Here is a 12,610-nt window from a genome sequence, read left to right as displayed (position 1 = left end):
AAAGTCTATTCAATCATTTTATTCGTCGAAAAATAATTATGCTCAACCTTTTTTTACAAGAAGCAAGCCATGTTTTATATAATAATGTAACGAACCATACCGTCATATTTGGCACTTAAGTATTCTTTTAATTAAAAAAAATCATAAAATTCATGCTTGAAGTGTACAGTAAATATGATTATGTTTAATGAGTTGAGTCCATACAACTAAATTAATACAATTAATTATTTTTAATGAGTTATGAGTTCATACAACTAAATGTATACCATTTAAAATGACGAAAACCATCATTTCACTGCCCTATTAGTACCAATACTGGTGTGGGTGCAATACTAATAGTGACAACCCTCATTTTAAAGTTGAATTTCCTCGAAAGGGGACAATGTCATTTAAGAAAAGCTAGCCTCAAGTCTAGTTGTTGGTGCCCCAGGTTTATATTTTCACCAGAAAATAGGAGTGGGGTTTGAGTGAAGACCCCGCCGGTGTAGTTCAAATGTCACGTACTAAGTGCTCTTGAATGAGCAAATATTCAGAGTCATCCACGCTACCTCAATTTTGCAGGAAATAGCAACTTCCTGTGTGTCACTTTGCTTGAAAAGCTTGGCCGTGCATCACGTCTGGGTGGTGGGATCTTCAGACAGCATGTCCAGTCCAAAGGAGACCCCCAGTTCAGCGGGCCATCGACTCCAAACACCTGAACAAGTAAGAAACCAACATCATCACAACGTCACATTACAATGGCCTTTTTTTATTCGACAAATCCTGGCATAAACTAGATGCTCACCTTTCATTCTCTCAACAGCCTTTTTTGTTGTTGCTTTGTCCAGATCTGGTTTCCACTGGCTGGCTCTCTTTTGACTTCATTTTGTTGAAAATGATACAAATGTGGTTTGGTTTACAACAAGGTTTTGGACATAGAGTCGCATCCTCAATGTTATGGATGACAATGATTAGAATTCTTATAGTCAGTGGAAAGCTAGGACTATATATTTGATTATTATAGACCTGACACAAGACAATGAAAGCAAAATATAGGGGCAGGCGTCACCAACTTTAAGTGTACTTCCTCCTTCTCAAGATGTACGCGATAAGTTATGTGCGAACTAGCCCATTCTTTAACGACATTTACAAAGTTGGAGTTCGGTCATTGTGTCACATTTACAATGTAGTTATCCAGTCTAGCCTATTTAATATCGAGTGGTTGAAACGTTTCAAAAAGTCCAATTCATGAGGTGGTTTACACAAAAGTGACACATTGCTATTTCAAACCATGGGAAGAAACTATGAATCCCGCCCGCCCGCCCGGCGGCTTATTTTGGGACATGGAAGGATGGAACTTGAGTTGTCTAGATTTCCTACTGACATCATGACACATCACGATTTATCTATTTGTTATTCTGTTTATATCAGTTCTAGTTTCATCATCTACAATTACAGGAAGTTTAGGGAGCAAAAAATAAAATAAAAAAACATTGTTTTCTTCTTTTTTTCAGAACACAGACTCACCAATAGCCAAGCAGGTGAGTTTTCAAACTTGAATTTTCCTCTCCAGACAGACATTTTGTTCTCTTGCTCTGTAGTTTTCCCCGGTACAAGTCCGTAAACTGGGCCAGACCAGGAGGAACCGACACAGGCGGGTGAGCGCGGAGCGCCTAACTTGCATTTTCCACGTGCGTCCGGGGCAACAAGCAGCATTGCTGCGTTTGTTTCCCTTCCAGGATTTCCAAGATGAGGAAAACCCTGCCGAGAAAGCACAACGACACAAAGATCTGGAGGTAAAGCTACTCCAGTACTTTTGGCCGTCCATCCCGCATCACTCGGGGCTGGAATGGGTTCCGATGGCGTCTGTTTTTCCAGCTGACGCCCCTCTACAAGGAGTTGTTGTACACCATCGCGCATAAGATGGGCAAGTGGTCGTCCACGGAGGTTTTCGCAGATAGCCAACTTCAAGAGTACATCAAAGAGGTGCTCACCTCCGACCACGATTCACGTAAATTCTTGTTTCAAAGCTGCGCCTTTTCTCGCAGGCTCTGACCATGAGCCAAGGAGAGCACGAAGCTCTGGCCGAGAAGGTGGGAAAATCCCAGGTGAGATGCCCTCAGACCATTTAAATGTGATGGTGGAGCCTTCTAAAATGGCCCAAATCTTCTAGCCGCCCATCTATTGCTTGATGGCCACTGTCAAGGAAGCCAAAGGAATTTTGGGAGAAGATGTTAGTGGTGAGTTGTCATCGAGTCCCACGCTTTGACTTGTGGCTCGGCCTGCAAAGCCAAAAGCCGATTAAACTTGTCCCGGACGCTTTGGCCAGGTTTCAGTGACCCCTATTGCTTGCTGACCATTTTGGAGGATGAAGAAGAAGAAGAAGAGGGGCGCACTCGCAAATCTCAAGCCTCCAAATATGCGGTCAAGGACGCCGTCTCTTACGATAAGATCTGTCAGACGGACATCAAGAAGCAGACTCTCAATCCCATTTGGAACCAAACATTTACACTGTGAGGTCAAAAGGCGCCTGCTGGAAATCAATGAGCAGCTAAATAAATGCTCTTTTGTCTTCCAGAGAGTTTCAAGCCACGGAGGGTGCCAGCTTCCACTTGGAGATGTGGTAGGGGGAACAAAATGGCAACTTCATTTGTCCCCTTTGGAAAAAAAAAAACATCCTGGTTTCTGGCTCTTTTTTGGGGGGGCAGGGATAAAGATGAGGAGGTGCCGCTGACTCAGAAACTGGAGGAGTTCACCAGTCTTTCCAGTTTAAGCAGGTAGCAGCTTGCTGGTTTCTCTCTCCCAAAGATTGTAGCAATTTTAGCAATCCAATGACTCTTGTTTTGGTACTGGAACGACGACTACAACTACTTGGAAAATGAGCTTGTTGCGCTCTCGCAGAATTATAAAGGAGGTGAAGAAGGAGAAGGGGACGGATGACTTTTTGGGAAAAGTAGTCCTAAAACTCCAGGTAGGTGCCATCTCCTTCCAGTCTTCTCTTTCAGTGGAAACCAATGTTTTTCCGGCTTGATTTTGAGGATCTTCACTGCACCGAGGACAACTGGTACGCCTTGGAGCCCAGGACGGAGACGTGCCCGGACCGCGGCCAGTGTCACCTCAACCTCAAGTTCGTCCACAGAGAGGTAGTAAGAACGCCCCCCAAGGTGGATTTCGTGAGATGACGTGGGCCGCCGCCGTCGGTGGGTCGTTCGATCGTTCGGCAGAGAGACGACGCCTTGAGTCCGGGTCGGGACGCTTACGTCAACTACTGCGGGATCCTGCAACAGTTTGTGCTGTCTTACATTTCCCAGCAAAAGGTGAAGGTCTCTCTCTCTGTATCTCTGATAACAATGACCGGCGCCAATACAAAGTGGTCCTGACTTTCTCTCAGGGCGGCGCTCCATGGAAAGGCCAATTGTGTGGCCAGGCTCAGCTGCTTCTGGAGCATTACGCCACTCAGAATGACCTCTCACCTTTCCTGCAAGACCTGGCGTAAGTAACGCCCAGGAGATTCTACGCTTCTTCTCCTCCCTTCGACCTTCCTTCAAACGCCGTGTGCTTCTTACAGGAAGTGGGTGGCTTACAGTAAACTTTACCAAAGCATCGGGGTGGATCCTTCTTTGCTCTTACAACAGTTAACGTGCGTGGAGTACCACTGGCATCAACAAGAGCTGCCGCGTCAGCAGGTAAGACTTTTTCCTTGGTGTCGTCGGCGGGTCACGCTTTCCTGCTCATTTGGAGGTTGGAGATTTGCGTGCCTACGTGTGGACAGAAAGAAGAACTCGGCGACTCTCTTCATGGCTTTCTGCACTACGGACTTCACCTGGTGTCCAAATACCGAGACGTCTTCCGTCCCACCGGCGGCGGCCCTCCCAAATTACACACGTTGCTCAGGTCTGTTTGTCCAAGTGTGAAATATGGAGAAAAAAAAGCAGAAGGTAGCCTCCATTTCTGGTGCCCGTCTCCAGAATCCTGGTCCAGATCTGCAAGACACAAGCGTTTCAGAAAATGAACCCGGCCGATTTTGACCTGCACGACGAGGTGGCCGACGCCATCCAGGTGTGTGGACGCGACGACGACGGCGCTCGGCGTGGCGTGGCATTTTGGCACCCGCCGTCATTTTGTCCCGTTGCAACAGAGCGGCACGCGCCAGTGGTTTACCAACACCAAAGGTCTGCAGCAGCCAATGACCAAGGTGAACACGGTTATCTTTCATTTCAATTGACAACTCAACGATAAATTTGGCGGAAGACCTACCTCTCACTTTTGTGACTTTCCTGAAAATTCCTTTTTGGGCCATTTCGGGACATCTTGGCCATTTTGCGCTTCTTGACGCCGGTCCGTTCCCACAGGAGCACTCGGAGATGATCGAGGCCCTCTCCAGGTTGATCCAGCAAGTCCAAGAAGACATCAAAGTCAACAAGGACGTGTGGAACCGAACGTTTGTCAGGTCAGTCCCGACTCGAGGATTCCCCGTGCGCCGTGCGCCTTTTAACCTGCCTGGGCGGTGGCGGCCATTCAGCGCGGCAAAAGTGGACGCCTTCACCCAAGTCTACGAGACCTTGGACTCTCTGGTGAGTCGGCGGGAGCGCTTTCGCAAGGTCGGAGGTCACCCGGCTGACGGCTCTCCCATCGCAGCTGGCTACGGAAGTGCGAGACACCTTGTCTCAGATGGAGGCTCACGTGGATCAGGATCTAGCCAACGCCTTGTTCCCCGTTTACCTGAGCCTGCGAGCCATCCACAAAGAGAAGGCCTTCTTGCAGAAAAGGTCAGACGTAGTACGGACCAATGGTTTCTCTTTGGGTAGGCCAAGCGCTTTGGGACTCCAGTCCAACATTGTACGGACCGTTGAAATCATTCCCCTGGTCAAATGTCCTTCCTGTAAGGAATGACCCAATTAGATGCGATTCAAAAGGGAAGGGCCTTGAAAAAGGTAGTGGGCTTACAAACTGCGACTTCCTGACAGCAGTCGGCGTTGCACAAATCCCATTTTTGGGCTCCCATACTGCCCTTTTCTTTAGCCTCCAATGGATGACAGCTCCCGTCCGTTTCAGGGGCTTACTGCAGCTGACAAACTTCCACGTGAACTTCCGAGAGGCTCAGCCTTACTGGCTCAAGCAGATGTTCAACACCACCATGGACAGAGTGGAGAGAGCCGTGAAGGTGGATCAGGTAGCGCCCGTCCGTCTACGTACGCTCGGGAGCACGTTCGGGGCTTGACGGGGACTCCACGCCACTCGCAGCTTCAGCCCCTGGACTCGGGCGCCACGCCCGTCAAACACAGCTCCTCGGCGGTGGACCTGCTGCTCTGCGTCCAGCCGCTGTGCGACCTGTGGGAGCAGATGTCCTGGCCCGACCCCGAGGAGGCCTTCATGCTCATGGTCAAAATCACTCAGGTGTCCTCGGCCGTCCGGGAGCCACGGGTTGTTGACCTATTGGCTGCTCTCACCGTTTGTCTTTTCTTCTTCTCTGGGTTCAGGATGTGTGTCAAATTGTGCTGACGTACTGTCACAGCCTGAAGGATAGAGTCAGGATGCTCTCCGAGAACTCCGACCACGGGAGCGCCATCAACATGGTGAGGGGACGTCTTCATTTCGGGGGAAAAGTCCGTTTGTCATTTTTGTCTCTGTCCTAGTTGTGCGTGGTGGTCAACGACCTGGAATACCTGCGTTCCGTCCTGGCGCGGCTCCCCACCAAGCTGAACTGGGCGGGGCTGCGGGAGCGCACCCAGCACGTCATCGGGGAAAGTCAGTTCCGTAACACGCTGCCCTCGCAGGTGGAACGAGCTCAGGACCTTCTGGGCCGGGAGATCCGCTCCGCTTTGGACACGCTGAGCAAAAAAGTGGGTGCTCAAAAAGGAAACCTGCTCGACTTGGAACAATCATTCAATCCATTGAAAAACAATTGTCAACTGCATAAAAGGCCAAAAATGACTTTTACCGACTGCATTTTCAGTTGAATACGGACATCGAGACTCACGTGAGAGGCATGTCGAGCCGGAAGAGGATTCCCTCCGAGAGCGCCGAAGACGTACTATTACTTCTTACTACTTTTCGTCGATGGCAGAATGCACTGATGACCTCTCCTTTAGGCGGTGAGCCCGCTCATGCGCTACCTGGAAAAAGAGCTGTCCTACATGAACGAAAACCTGGTGCAAGAGAATTTCAACAGGCAGGTGACGGCGAGGACGCCGGGCCTTTCCGGCTGGCTCCGCGACTCACCCTTTTTCTGGCCGTCTCCCCCGCAAAGTCTGCTCAAGCCCTTGTGGAACAACTCGGTGAAGATCATCCAGCGGACGGCCGGCGAGCATTCGCAGCCGGACGGGCTGGCGGTCTTCTGTCAACGGCTGCTGTACACACTGCAGGTCGGCCACGGATCCAAAATCAATCCAAAAATAAAGGCCCGACTTACCTTTTGGTCATTTCAGTGCTTGGAACAGTGCTTCCACGGCGAGGGAAACGGCCTCCCGTTGGACACGCTCCACTCCGACGACTACAAGGTGTGGAGATTCGACTGGGACCGCTCGGGGGGGACGCCATTTGGACTTGACCACAACCCTTTTATAATTTGCAGAGCCTGAAGGACTACCTCGCTCATCACTCACGGAGCGACCAGCAGCTGGTGGAGAAGTACCTGGAAGGGAAAATATGGGAGCAGGTGAGGTTCCGGCACGCTTCCGGCACGCTTCCGCCGCTCCTCCCGACGTTCCCGTCTCTCGGCAGAGAGCGATGGCGGGCGAGAAATACGGGGCCGTCACCCTTCTGGCGTCCTACAAGAGATGGGAGCAGCGGCTTCGAGTGGAAGTCTTGAACGCCGTCAACCTGCTGCCCATGGACTCCAACGGTAAAACGTGGTCGGCGCCGTCCGAACAAGCCGATGGAGTTCCTGGCCGTTTCACAGGTTCGAGCGATCCCTACGTGGAGTTGCGTCTGGAACCCTTCCACACGTTCCCTCTGGTAGAAGCGCGTTGCACTCGGACCAAAAGCCGCGACCTCAACCCGCTCTTCGACGAGGCCTTCGAGTTGTGAGTAGAAAGTCGCGTGGCCCCCCACACTCCCACGCTCGACTCCCTCTCCCGCAGCCTGGTGGGACCGGATCAGTGCCGGGCTCCGGGGGCTTGCCTGGTGGTGACGGTCCTGGACCACGACACCCTGACCACGGACGACTTTGAAGGCGAAGCCTTCCTGTCCCTCAAAGACGTCCCCGGCGTGGCGGGGGGAGCGGCAGAGGTGGAAAGAGCGGGCTCTCGTCCCGAGAACCCCGTGGCCCAAATGCGCTTGGCGCTCATGCATCCCAAAACACCCGGTAGGAGCCCGTTTGATACGTTGTGGAGAAAGTCCAAATGGTAGTGGTGTAGCGGCGATTGAAATAGTAGTACTTAACGAGGATGGATGTCCGTGCACGTGTCTGATTTCTTTGGTCAGAAAGCGGCATTCTGGAGTTGCTGGAGTCCAGGAAGGGCGAGCGGGAAATACAGGCCTTTGTGAAGAAAAGAAGACAAAGACACAGACAGTCCAAGGAGAAGAGTCCACAATAAATAATTCACTTTCTGCTTCTTTTCCATTCAAAAATAGACAATTGGCTTTAATGAACTGGATGCAGGATTACAGTTCACCGGTGTCTGATGATCAGTGCAATAAAATATACCACGTCAATATACACAGACTTGGGTGACAAAATGGCAGCCATGGAGCTAAACTGCAATCATTTTAAAGACTACATTGAAGATGATTGTGCATTCCTCTTAAGAGAAACCTGAGTCTTTCAATAGTTGCTAGCTACTCCAATTGAGATGTTTTGTACCTATTAGTAGTACGTACGTGATATCCAAGTATGACAAATTATCTGCTATTTAGTACTGTACAATTGAAATGGAGAAGACAAACCATGCTCCTTAAGGATGTAGGACCATCTGCCATTCGGTTATCAAAAGTAGTGTGGCACCCATACTGTCATACAAAATATGTACACCTACATTTCTTGGATATGAAAAATTCTGCATACTCACGGCAATGGAAAGGTGGCGGCGTTCATCGCCAACCTGTGGGTTAGGTTGCATCTACATTTTGCCAGTCATTCCATAATAACATTTGACAGAAAGACGGTGGAGGAGCCCCATTCGGGCACCTTTTACACTTTGGGCGGGCGGACATGATTGCTCCTGGACTTTTTTCCTTGCAGTAAAAAGTTTGAAAAATAATGTTTTTTTTTTTTTAAAAACCTCGGAATGGTGATCTATGGCCGGATACGTCAGGAGGGCTGCCTCCGCCGTTGCCGCTGGTCCGACGCCGATTCGGAACACAGGGGGCAGTCGGCGGAGGCAGAGCAGCTCTGGCAACGAAGTCCGTGACCGCATGGCGAGGAGGAGACGGAGCCGGCTTCTCCGCCGCATGAAACGCACCGCTGCCGCTCCTGCTGCCGCTCCTGCTGCCGCTCCTGCTGTTGCTGCTGCTGCTTGGCGTACACGGCCTGGAGGCAAAGAAGCGGCGTGATGAGAAAAACAAAGTATGGGGCCAATGGGAAGCGGCGCTCACCTCATCCACCGTTTGCAGGCAGCTACAAAGCTGCGCTTGCAGACTGAGGACGGATTCCAAGGGAAGGCGGTGCAGCATCTGGAGTTGGCGCAGCGAGCGGTGGGGGTTGTCGCCGCTGCGCAGGGTCTCCAGCGCCTCCTCCAGGAGGGCCGAATGCCTCTGCGCCAGCTCGTCCGCCTGCCGGCTCCTCTCGGCCTCCGCCGCCGCCCGCCCGGCCTGAGCGCGCGCCTCTTCCGCCTCGGCTTTCACCGCGGCCCACGACTGCGGCAAAAAAGGCAACGAGTGGTCGTGGGGAATTAGCGACTCCACGCTAACAAAGCCAGCTTGCGCCTACCTGAGCCGTGTGTCTCCAACTGTGTCCCCACTGCTTGAGCGCCCCGTGAGCCTCCTCCAGCTCTTGTTTGAGCCTGGAGGTCTCGGCGCAGGGGTTGGACGGCATCGGGGCCGGCGGGGTGCCGGGGGATCCCTGGCCCGAGGGGAAGTGCTCCCAGATATTGCCGCTCATGCCGTTCAGACCTACGGAGCAAAGGGTGAAATTCGGCCGTCCACACGGCGCCTCCGCTTCGTCGGAGAAGTTGCGCTCACCTAAGGAGCCGTGGGAGGCTCCCAAGAAAGGGCTCTCCTGTTGGCCAGATTGGGAGAGATGCGCCGAGAAGAAGGAGGAGCCGCGCGCCCCGATCGGAGGGGACGGCGACGGGGAGCTGAAGGGGGCGCACGTGCTGAAGGATCCGGGGATGTTGACCGGAGCCGAACTCCGGAGACGGTTTTCGCCTGGTCACGTGGAGAAAATGGAAATGTCACGCTGGGCGCTCACATCAAGGGGTCGGTGATAAAAGAAAGTGGAAACTGACCTAGCCCCAGCGCCACGCGCGGCAGACTGGAAGCGCTCTCCGACGTGGCAAAATCATTGAGGTCAAGATCATCCAAGGCCGATTCTGCAATGGAGTGAGAGAGAAAGAGGCACGGTGAGTGAGTTTCCACCTTGGTCCTGACGGAATTTGCAGCGGGACCCACCCACAACAGACTCCACCGTCTCGCTGGTGGGGTAGAAAGGCAAAGCGTTGGCGTTCATGCCCGACGCCAGTCCCGGTGGGGCGGGGCTGGGCGGAGTGGCGGCCAGACTGGACGGGATGCTGGAGGACAAACTCAGAGGGCTGCCCACGGGCACAAACGCCAACACATCCTGAAACACAGCACATTATTTTGGCACTCCAAATAGCTTGTGTGTGTGTGTGTTTATGAGATGTATTGGCAAGACAGTTTCCAACCTGTTTACTGCTTGGTGCCGAGTTGACTTCTCTGCTGCGATACTCCAGGGAAAAACTTCTTTGTTTATTAGCCTATGACACAAAAAAAAAGAATGACATCACGCCATTTCACCCAAATTTGGGCTCATCCTACCTGGTCCTCCCTCTCAAAGCCAGGGGCTCTACCGTGTCCTCCCTCTCCCGCCCAAGGATACGCCGGCTCCGGCGCTCCCCTGCTGTCCCGGCAGAGAGTCGGCACCCCCGCCGGCAGTCCTCGCTCGGGGGCGGGGAGCGAGAGGGGCTCGGCCGGGTGAGCGGGGCCCCTGCGCCGTGCGCTCCGCTCCGCCTGCTCCTCTGCGGAGGCGGGGTCGGGGGGGCGGAGAGGCGGAGATCGAGGGCAGGAGAATGACTCCTCCGAGGCGAAGGCTCCTGAGAGGGAAAAACCGACAACAGATTAGGAATTGGATGCCAAAGCCACCATTTTTTCAAGTGTCATTCCTTGATGTCCGACTTACTTTCAACGTGGGCAAAAGCGCAAAAGGGTCCCCTGGGACAGCTGCCGCACTGCTGCATGTCGTTACATTTGGTGGACTTGTAGATCTGGAAAACAAACAAAAAAATACAAAATCTCTCTCTCTCTCTCTCCCGCTACGTGAGCCGGCCCATTCGCACCTCCGGGTGAAACTGTTGCTCCGTTCTGGTGTGGCAATACTGGCAGGCCTCGGCACACTCGCACTTGCTGGGATCGCCCCACTCCTCGCTCAGTTTGACGGCCGGGCAAGGCAAAGCTCTGTGGTGGGCCAGGATTGTCCGGCATCAGTGGGGCATTTTCAACGAGCAAAAGCTCACCCTTCCCTCCGGCGGCGCACCTGTATTTGTGCTTATGCGGGCCGCGCCGCCGGTCTTTGCTGTTGTGGTAGTACGGACAGGCGTAACCTTGGCGACACAAGCGGGGAGGCTTCTTGCACAGCTCCGTCTTGTAGTGGGACAACACGTAGTTGTTATCTGAGGGGGGCAAACACACATCAGTATACCATTTATTTATCTTTAAGACATTTTCTGGACTTTTTTTGGAATGCTCCCGAGAAAGGGCTTTCTTTGTGGCCAGGTTGGGATATTAGTCCGATTTTTTTGTCTTCTACTCTAATATTCCATTTAGAAGTCCTCACCTCCAAATGAAATGTTATAGTAGAGTGCAAAGTGACAACACGGAGGTCCGACGTACCTTGCCAGCGTGGTTCCTCGCTCAGGGTCTTCTCTATGAGGGCCACGCTGGCCGCTTGAGCCGACTGGCCGTCACCCGCAACGCCGTCCGAGGGCGCCGGGCCACCTTGACACTCCATGACCTGCGATTCCCTGTCAAAAGGAAAAGACGTGAACCCCCGACGTCCCGCGGACGCTCGATGGTCTGGCTCGGGTGATCTTTTCCCGCACCTGACGTCGTACACGGGGCTGCGCAAGTCATGCGAGCCGTGCGCAAAGGCGCAATGGCCGCCGTTTTTGCTGCAGTAACCTTTGGTGTCCGTTTCGTGAACGCACGAGCCCGTCTTATAATAGCGGAGGTGGTACCTCCGTTCCGTGTCTCCGGCTGTCCGGTGGAGAAAAGCACACCTGCGGGGCAAAAGGACTAACGTCAGAAATACGGACGGACGCAAACTTTCAAATGTGACCATAAAGGCCAAGAATAAAGATGCGAGAAGATTGTGCATGCTTTACTATTTGACGGCGAGTCAAGCGGCAACAAATCTTTTCCTTTTCTAGTCTGGAAAATAGCTGGTTGACTCACTCATCTCCGTCCAGACAGGTTCCCGTTCCCTCGTCGTATTTTGTACAGTAAACATCTGGACTGTAGTTGAAAGTCCCGTCCCGTTTGCGCACGGGCCTGCGCCGTCGTTGATTCAAGAAGTGCCAGTGGAAACAGGAGAATGGTCGGTGTTGTGTACATTTATGCTGTACAAACAGGGGACACTGTTCTGTCCTGAACTCTTTTAGATATCTGGAGAGAAAAAAAACCCACAAGGATTAACTCTTCAAATATATACCTCAACCTTAACTCTAGTTTCAAGTGGCATTCAATTCCAATTATAATCATTTACCAACAGTAAGTTACTCGTTATTTTGCAATGACACGGACACCTAGTTTAGAGTCAAACGAGTACTGTATCGGGAATGTCTCTTCCGAACCCACTGTTTGCTATGCGACGGCAAAATCACGTGAGTTTGTGTACATTTAGTTAGCCTCGGGGCTAACATGCTATCCCTACGTACGTGTAGTGTTGAGGTTTTTCGGGCTGAACGTTCAACACGGTTGCGGGGGATGTCGAGCCCCCCGTGGACGAAGACGACGACTGGGCCGAGGTAGACGCCCCTGCTGAAGCTAACGGTGGCGGCTGGTGCACTTTAGACATTTTATCCCACGCAAAAAGCCCAAGCAACAGCCTTGTTTTTAGCAAAAGGGGCTAGCTCATCAAGTTAGCAAAGAAATCCGCATACCACATCGCTGTGAGTTTGCGCGAGACTACAGAATGCTGCGTTCAATATGTATCGGAATTTCGAAAAGTGCATTCATTTTCCAAGATTACATGCCTTATTTATTCGTAAGTGATAATTCAATGACACCAAATGAGACTAATATATTCGTAGGTACTGTTGATAATCTTGAATGCATGATTCTAAATTTCCCATGCCTAATATAGAGGAGAAAAGCGCTTGCCCACATCCAGTGCAGTACAGGACGCACGAGAAGTCCACTGCTACATGATGGCCACCTAACGACTTTTTGCATCTAGTGTTCCATATTTGATATCCAATGTTGGTAAGCGCTCTGCATGTATCTTATTGACTTTTTT

General features: G+C 51.9%; 2 protein-coding genes and 1 long non-coding RNA gene across 5 annotated transcripts; 1 reads left to right on the top strand and 2 right to left on the bottom strand.

Annotated features, from left to right (window-relative positions):
• Positions 1–430: 430 nt before the first annotated feature.
• On the bottom strand, positions 431–5,363 carry LOC144211216 (uncharacterized). The gene is made up of 7 exons (XR_013329545.1): positions 4,927–5,363; positions 4,702–4,859; positions 4,237–4,621; positions 3,803–4,153; positions 1,507–3,737; positions 785–858; positions 431–694 (listed from the first exon to the last, which is right to left on the bottom strand). It is a non-coding gene; the product is annotated as an uncharacterized LOC144211216 (long non-coding RNA).
• unc13d (unc-13 homolog D (C. elegans)) lies at positions 474–8,189 on the top strand. Of its 2 annotated transcripts, XM_077738238.1 has the most exons (34): positions 476–702; positions 1,494–1,520; positions 1,581–1,637; positions 1,719–1,775; positions 1,858–1,965; positions 2,028–2,087; positions 2,153–2,219; positions 2,309–2,492; positions 2,558–2,602; positions 2,688–2,756; positions 2,881–2,950; positions 3,018–3,122; positions 3,204–3,296; positions 3,371–3,471; positions 3,548–3,665; positions 3,752–3,873; positions 3,948–4,038; positions 4,118–4,174; positions 4,332–4,429; positions 4,502–4,553; positions 4,618–4,748; positions 5,035–5,152; positions 5,224–5,376; positions 5,460–5,555; positions 5,616–5,822; positions 5,936–6,010; positions 6,072–6,151; positions 6,230–6,344; positions 6,408–6,479; positions 6,554–6,637; positions 6,703–6,823; positions 6,881–7,004; positions 7,062–7,285; positions 7,405–8,188. In XM_077738238.1, the coding sequence occupies exons 1-34, from the start codon at positions 643–645 to the stop codon at positions 7,515–7,517; spliced, it is 3,354 nt and encodes a 1,117-aa protein (XP_077594364.1). In that variant the 5' UTR covers positions 476–642; the 3' UTR covers positions 7,518–8,188. The 2 variants fall into 2 exon arrangements, with proteins under 2 accessions (XP_077594363.1, XP_077594364.1); XM_077738237.1 differs by having other exon boundaries at positions 474–702; positions 6,703–7,004; positions 7,405–8,189.
• Positions 7,529–12,607, bottom strand: unk (unk zinc finger). Of its 2 annotated transcripts, none has more exons than XM_077738241.1 (15): positions 12,479–12,607; positions 11,548–11,757; positions 11,196–11,372; positions 10,987–11,117; positions 10,631–10,766; positions 10,434–10,551; positions 10,277–10,361; positions 9,916–10,190; positions 9,783–9,854; positions 9,529–9,697; positions 9,366–9,449; positions 9,100–9,285; positions 8,849–9,030; positions 8,515–8,775; positions 7,529–8,449 (listed from the first exon to the last, which is right to left on the bottom strand). In XM_077738241.1, exons 1-15 carry the CDS (start codon positions 12,544–12,546, stop codon positions 8,231–8,233), a joined length of 2,373 nt encoding a protein of 790 aa, XP_077594367.1. In that variant the 5' UTR covers positions 12,547–12,607; the 3' UTR covers positions 7,529–8,230. The 2 variants fall into 2 exon arrangements, with proteins under 2 accessions (XP_077594367.1, XP_077594365.1); XM_077738239.1 differs by lacking the exon at positions 12,479–12,607 and adding an exon at positions 12,030–12,445 and having other exon boundaries at positions 7,530–8,449.
• Positions 12,608–12,610: the final 3 nt, after the last annotated feature.

The sequence above is a fragment of the Stigmatopora nigra genome, chromosome 18 (genome assembly GCF_051989575.1).
Source record: "Stigmatopora nigra isolate UIUO_SnigA chromosome 18, RoL_Snig_1.1, whole genome shotgun sequence".
Lineage (NCBI taxonomy): Eukaryota > Metazoa > Chordata > Actinopteri > Syngnathiformes > Syngnathidae > Stigmatopora > Stigmatopora nigra.
Note: the sequence above shows the minus strand (reverse complement) of the source record. Positions and strands in the feature narration are given on the sequence as shown.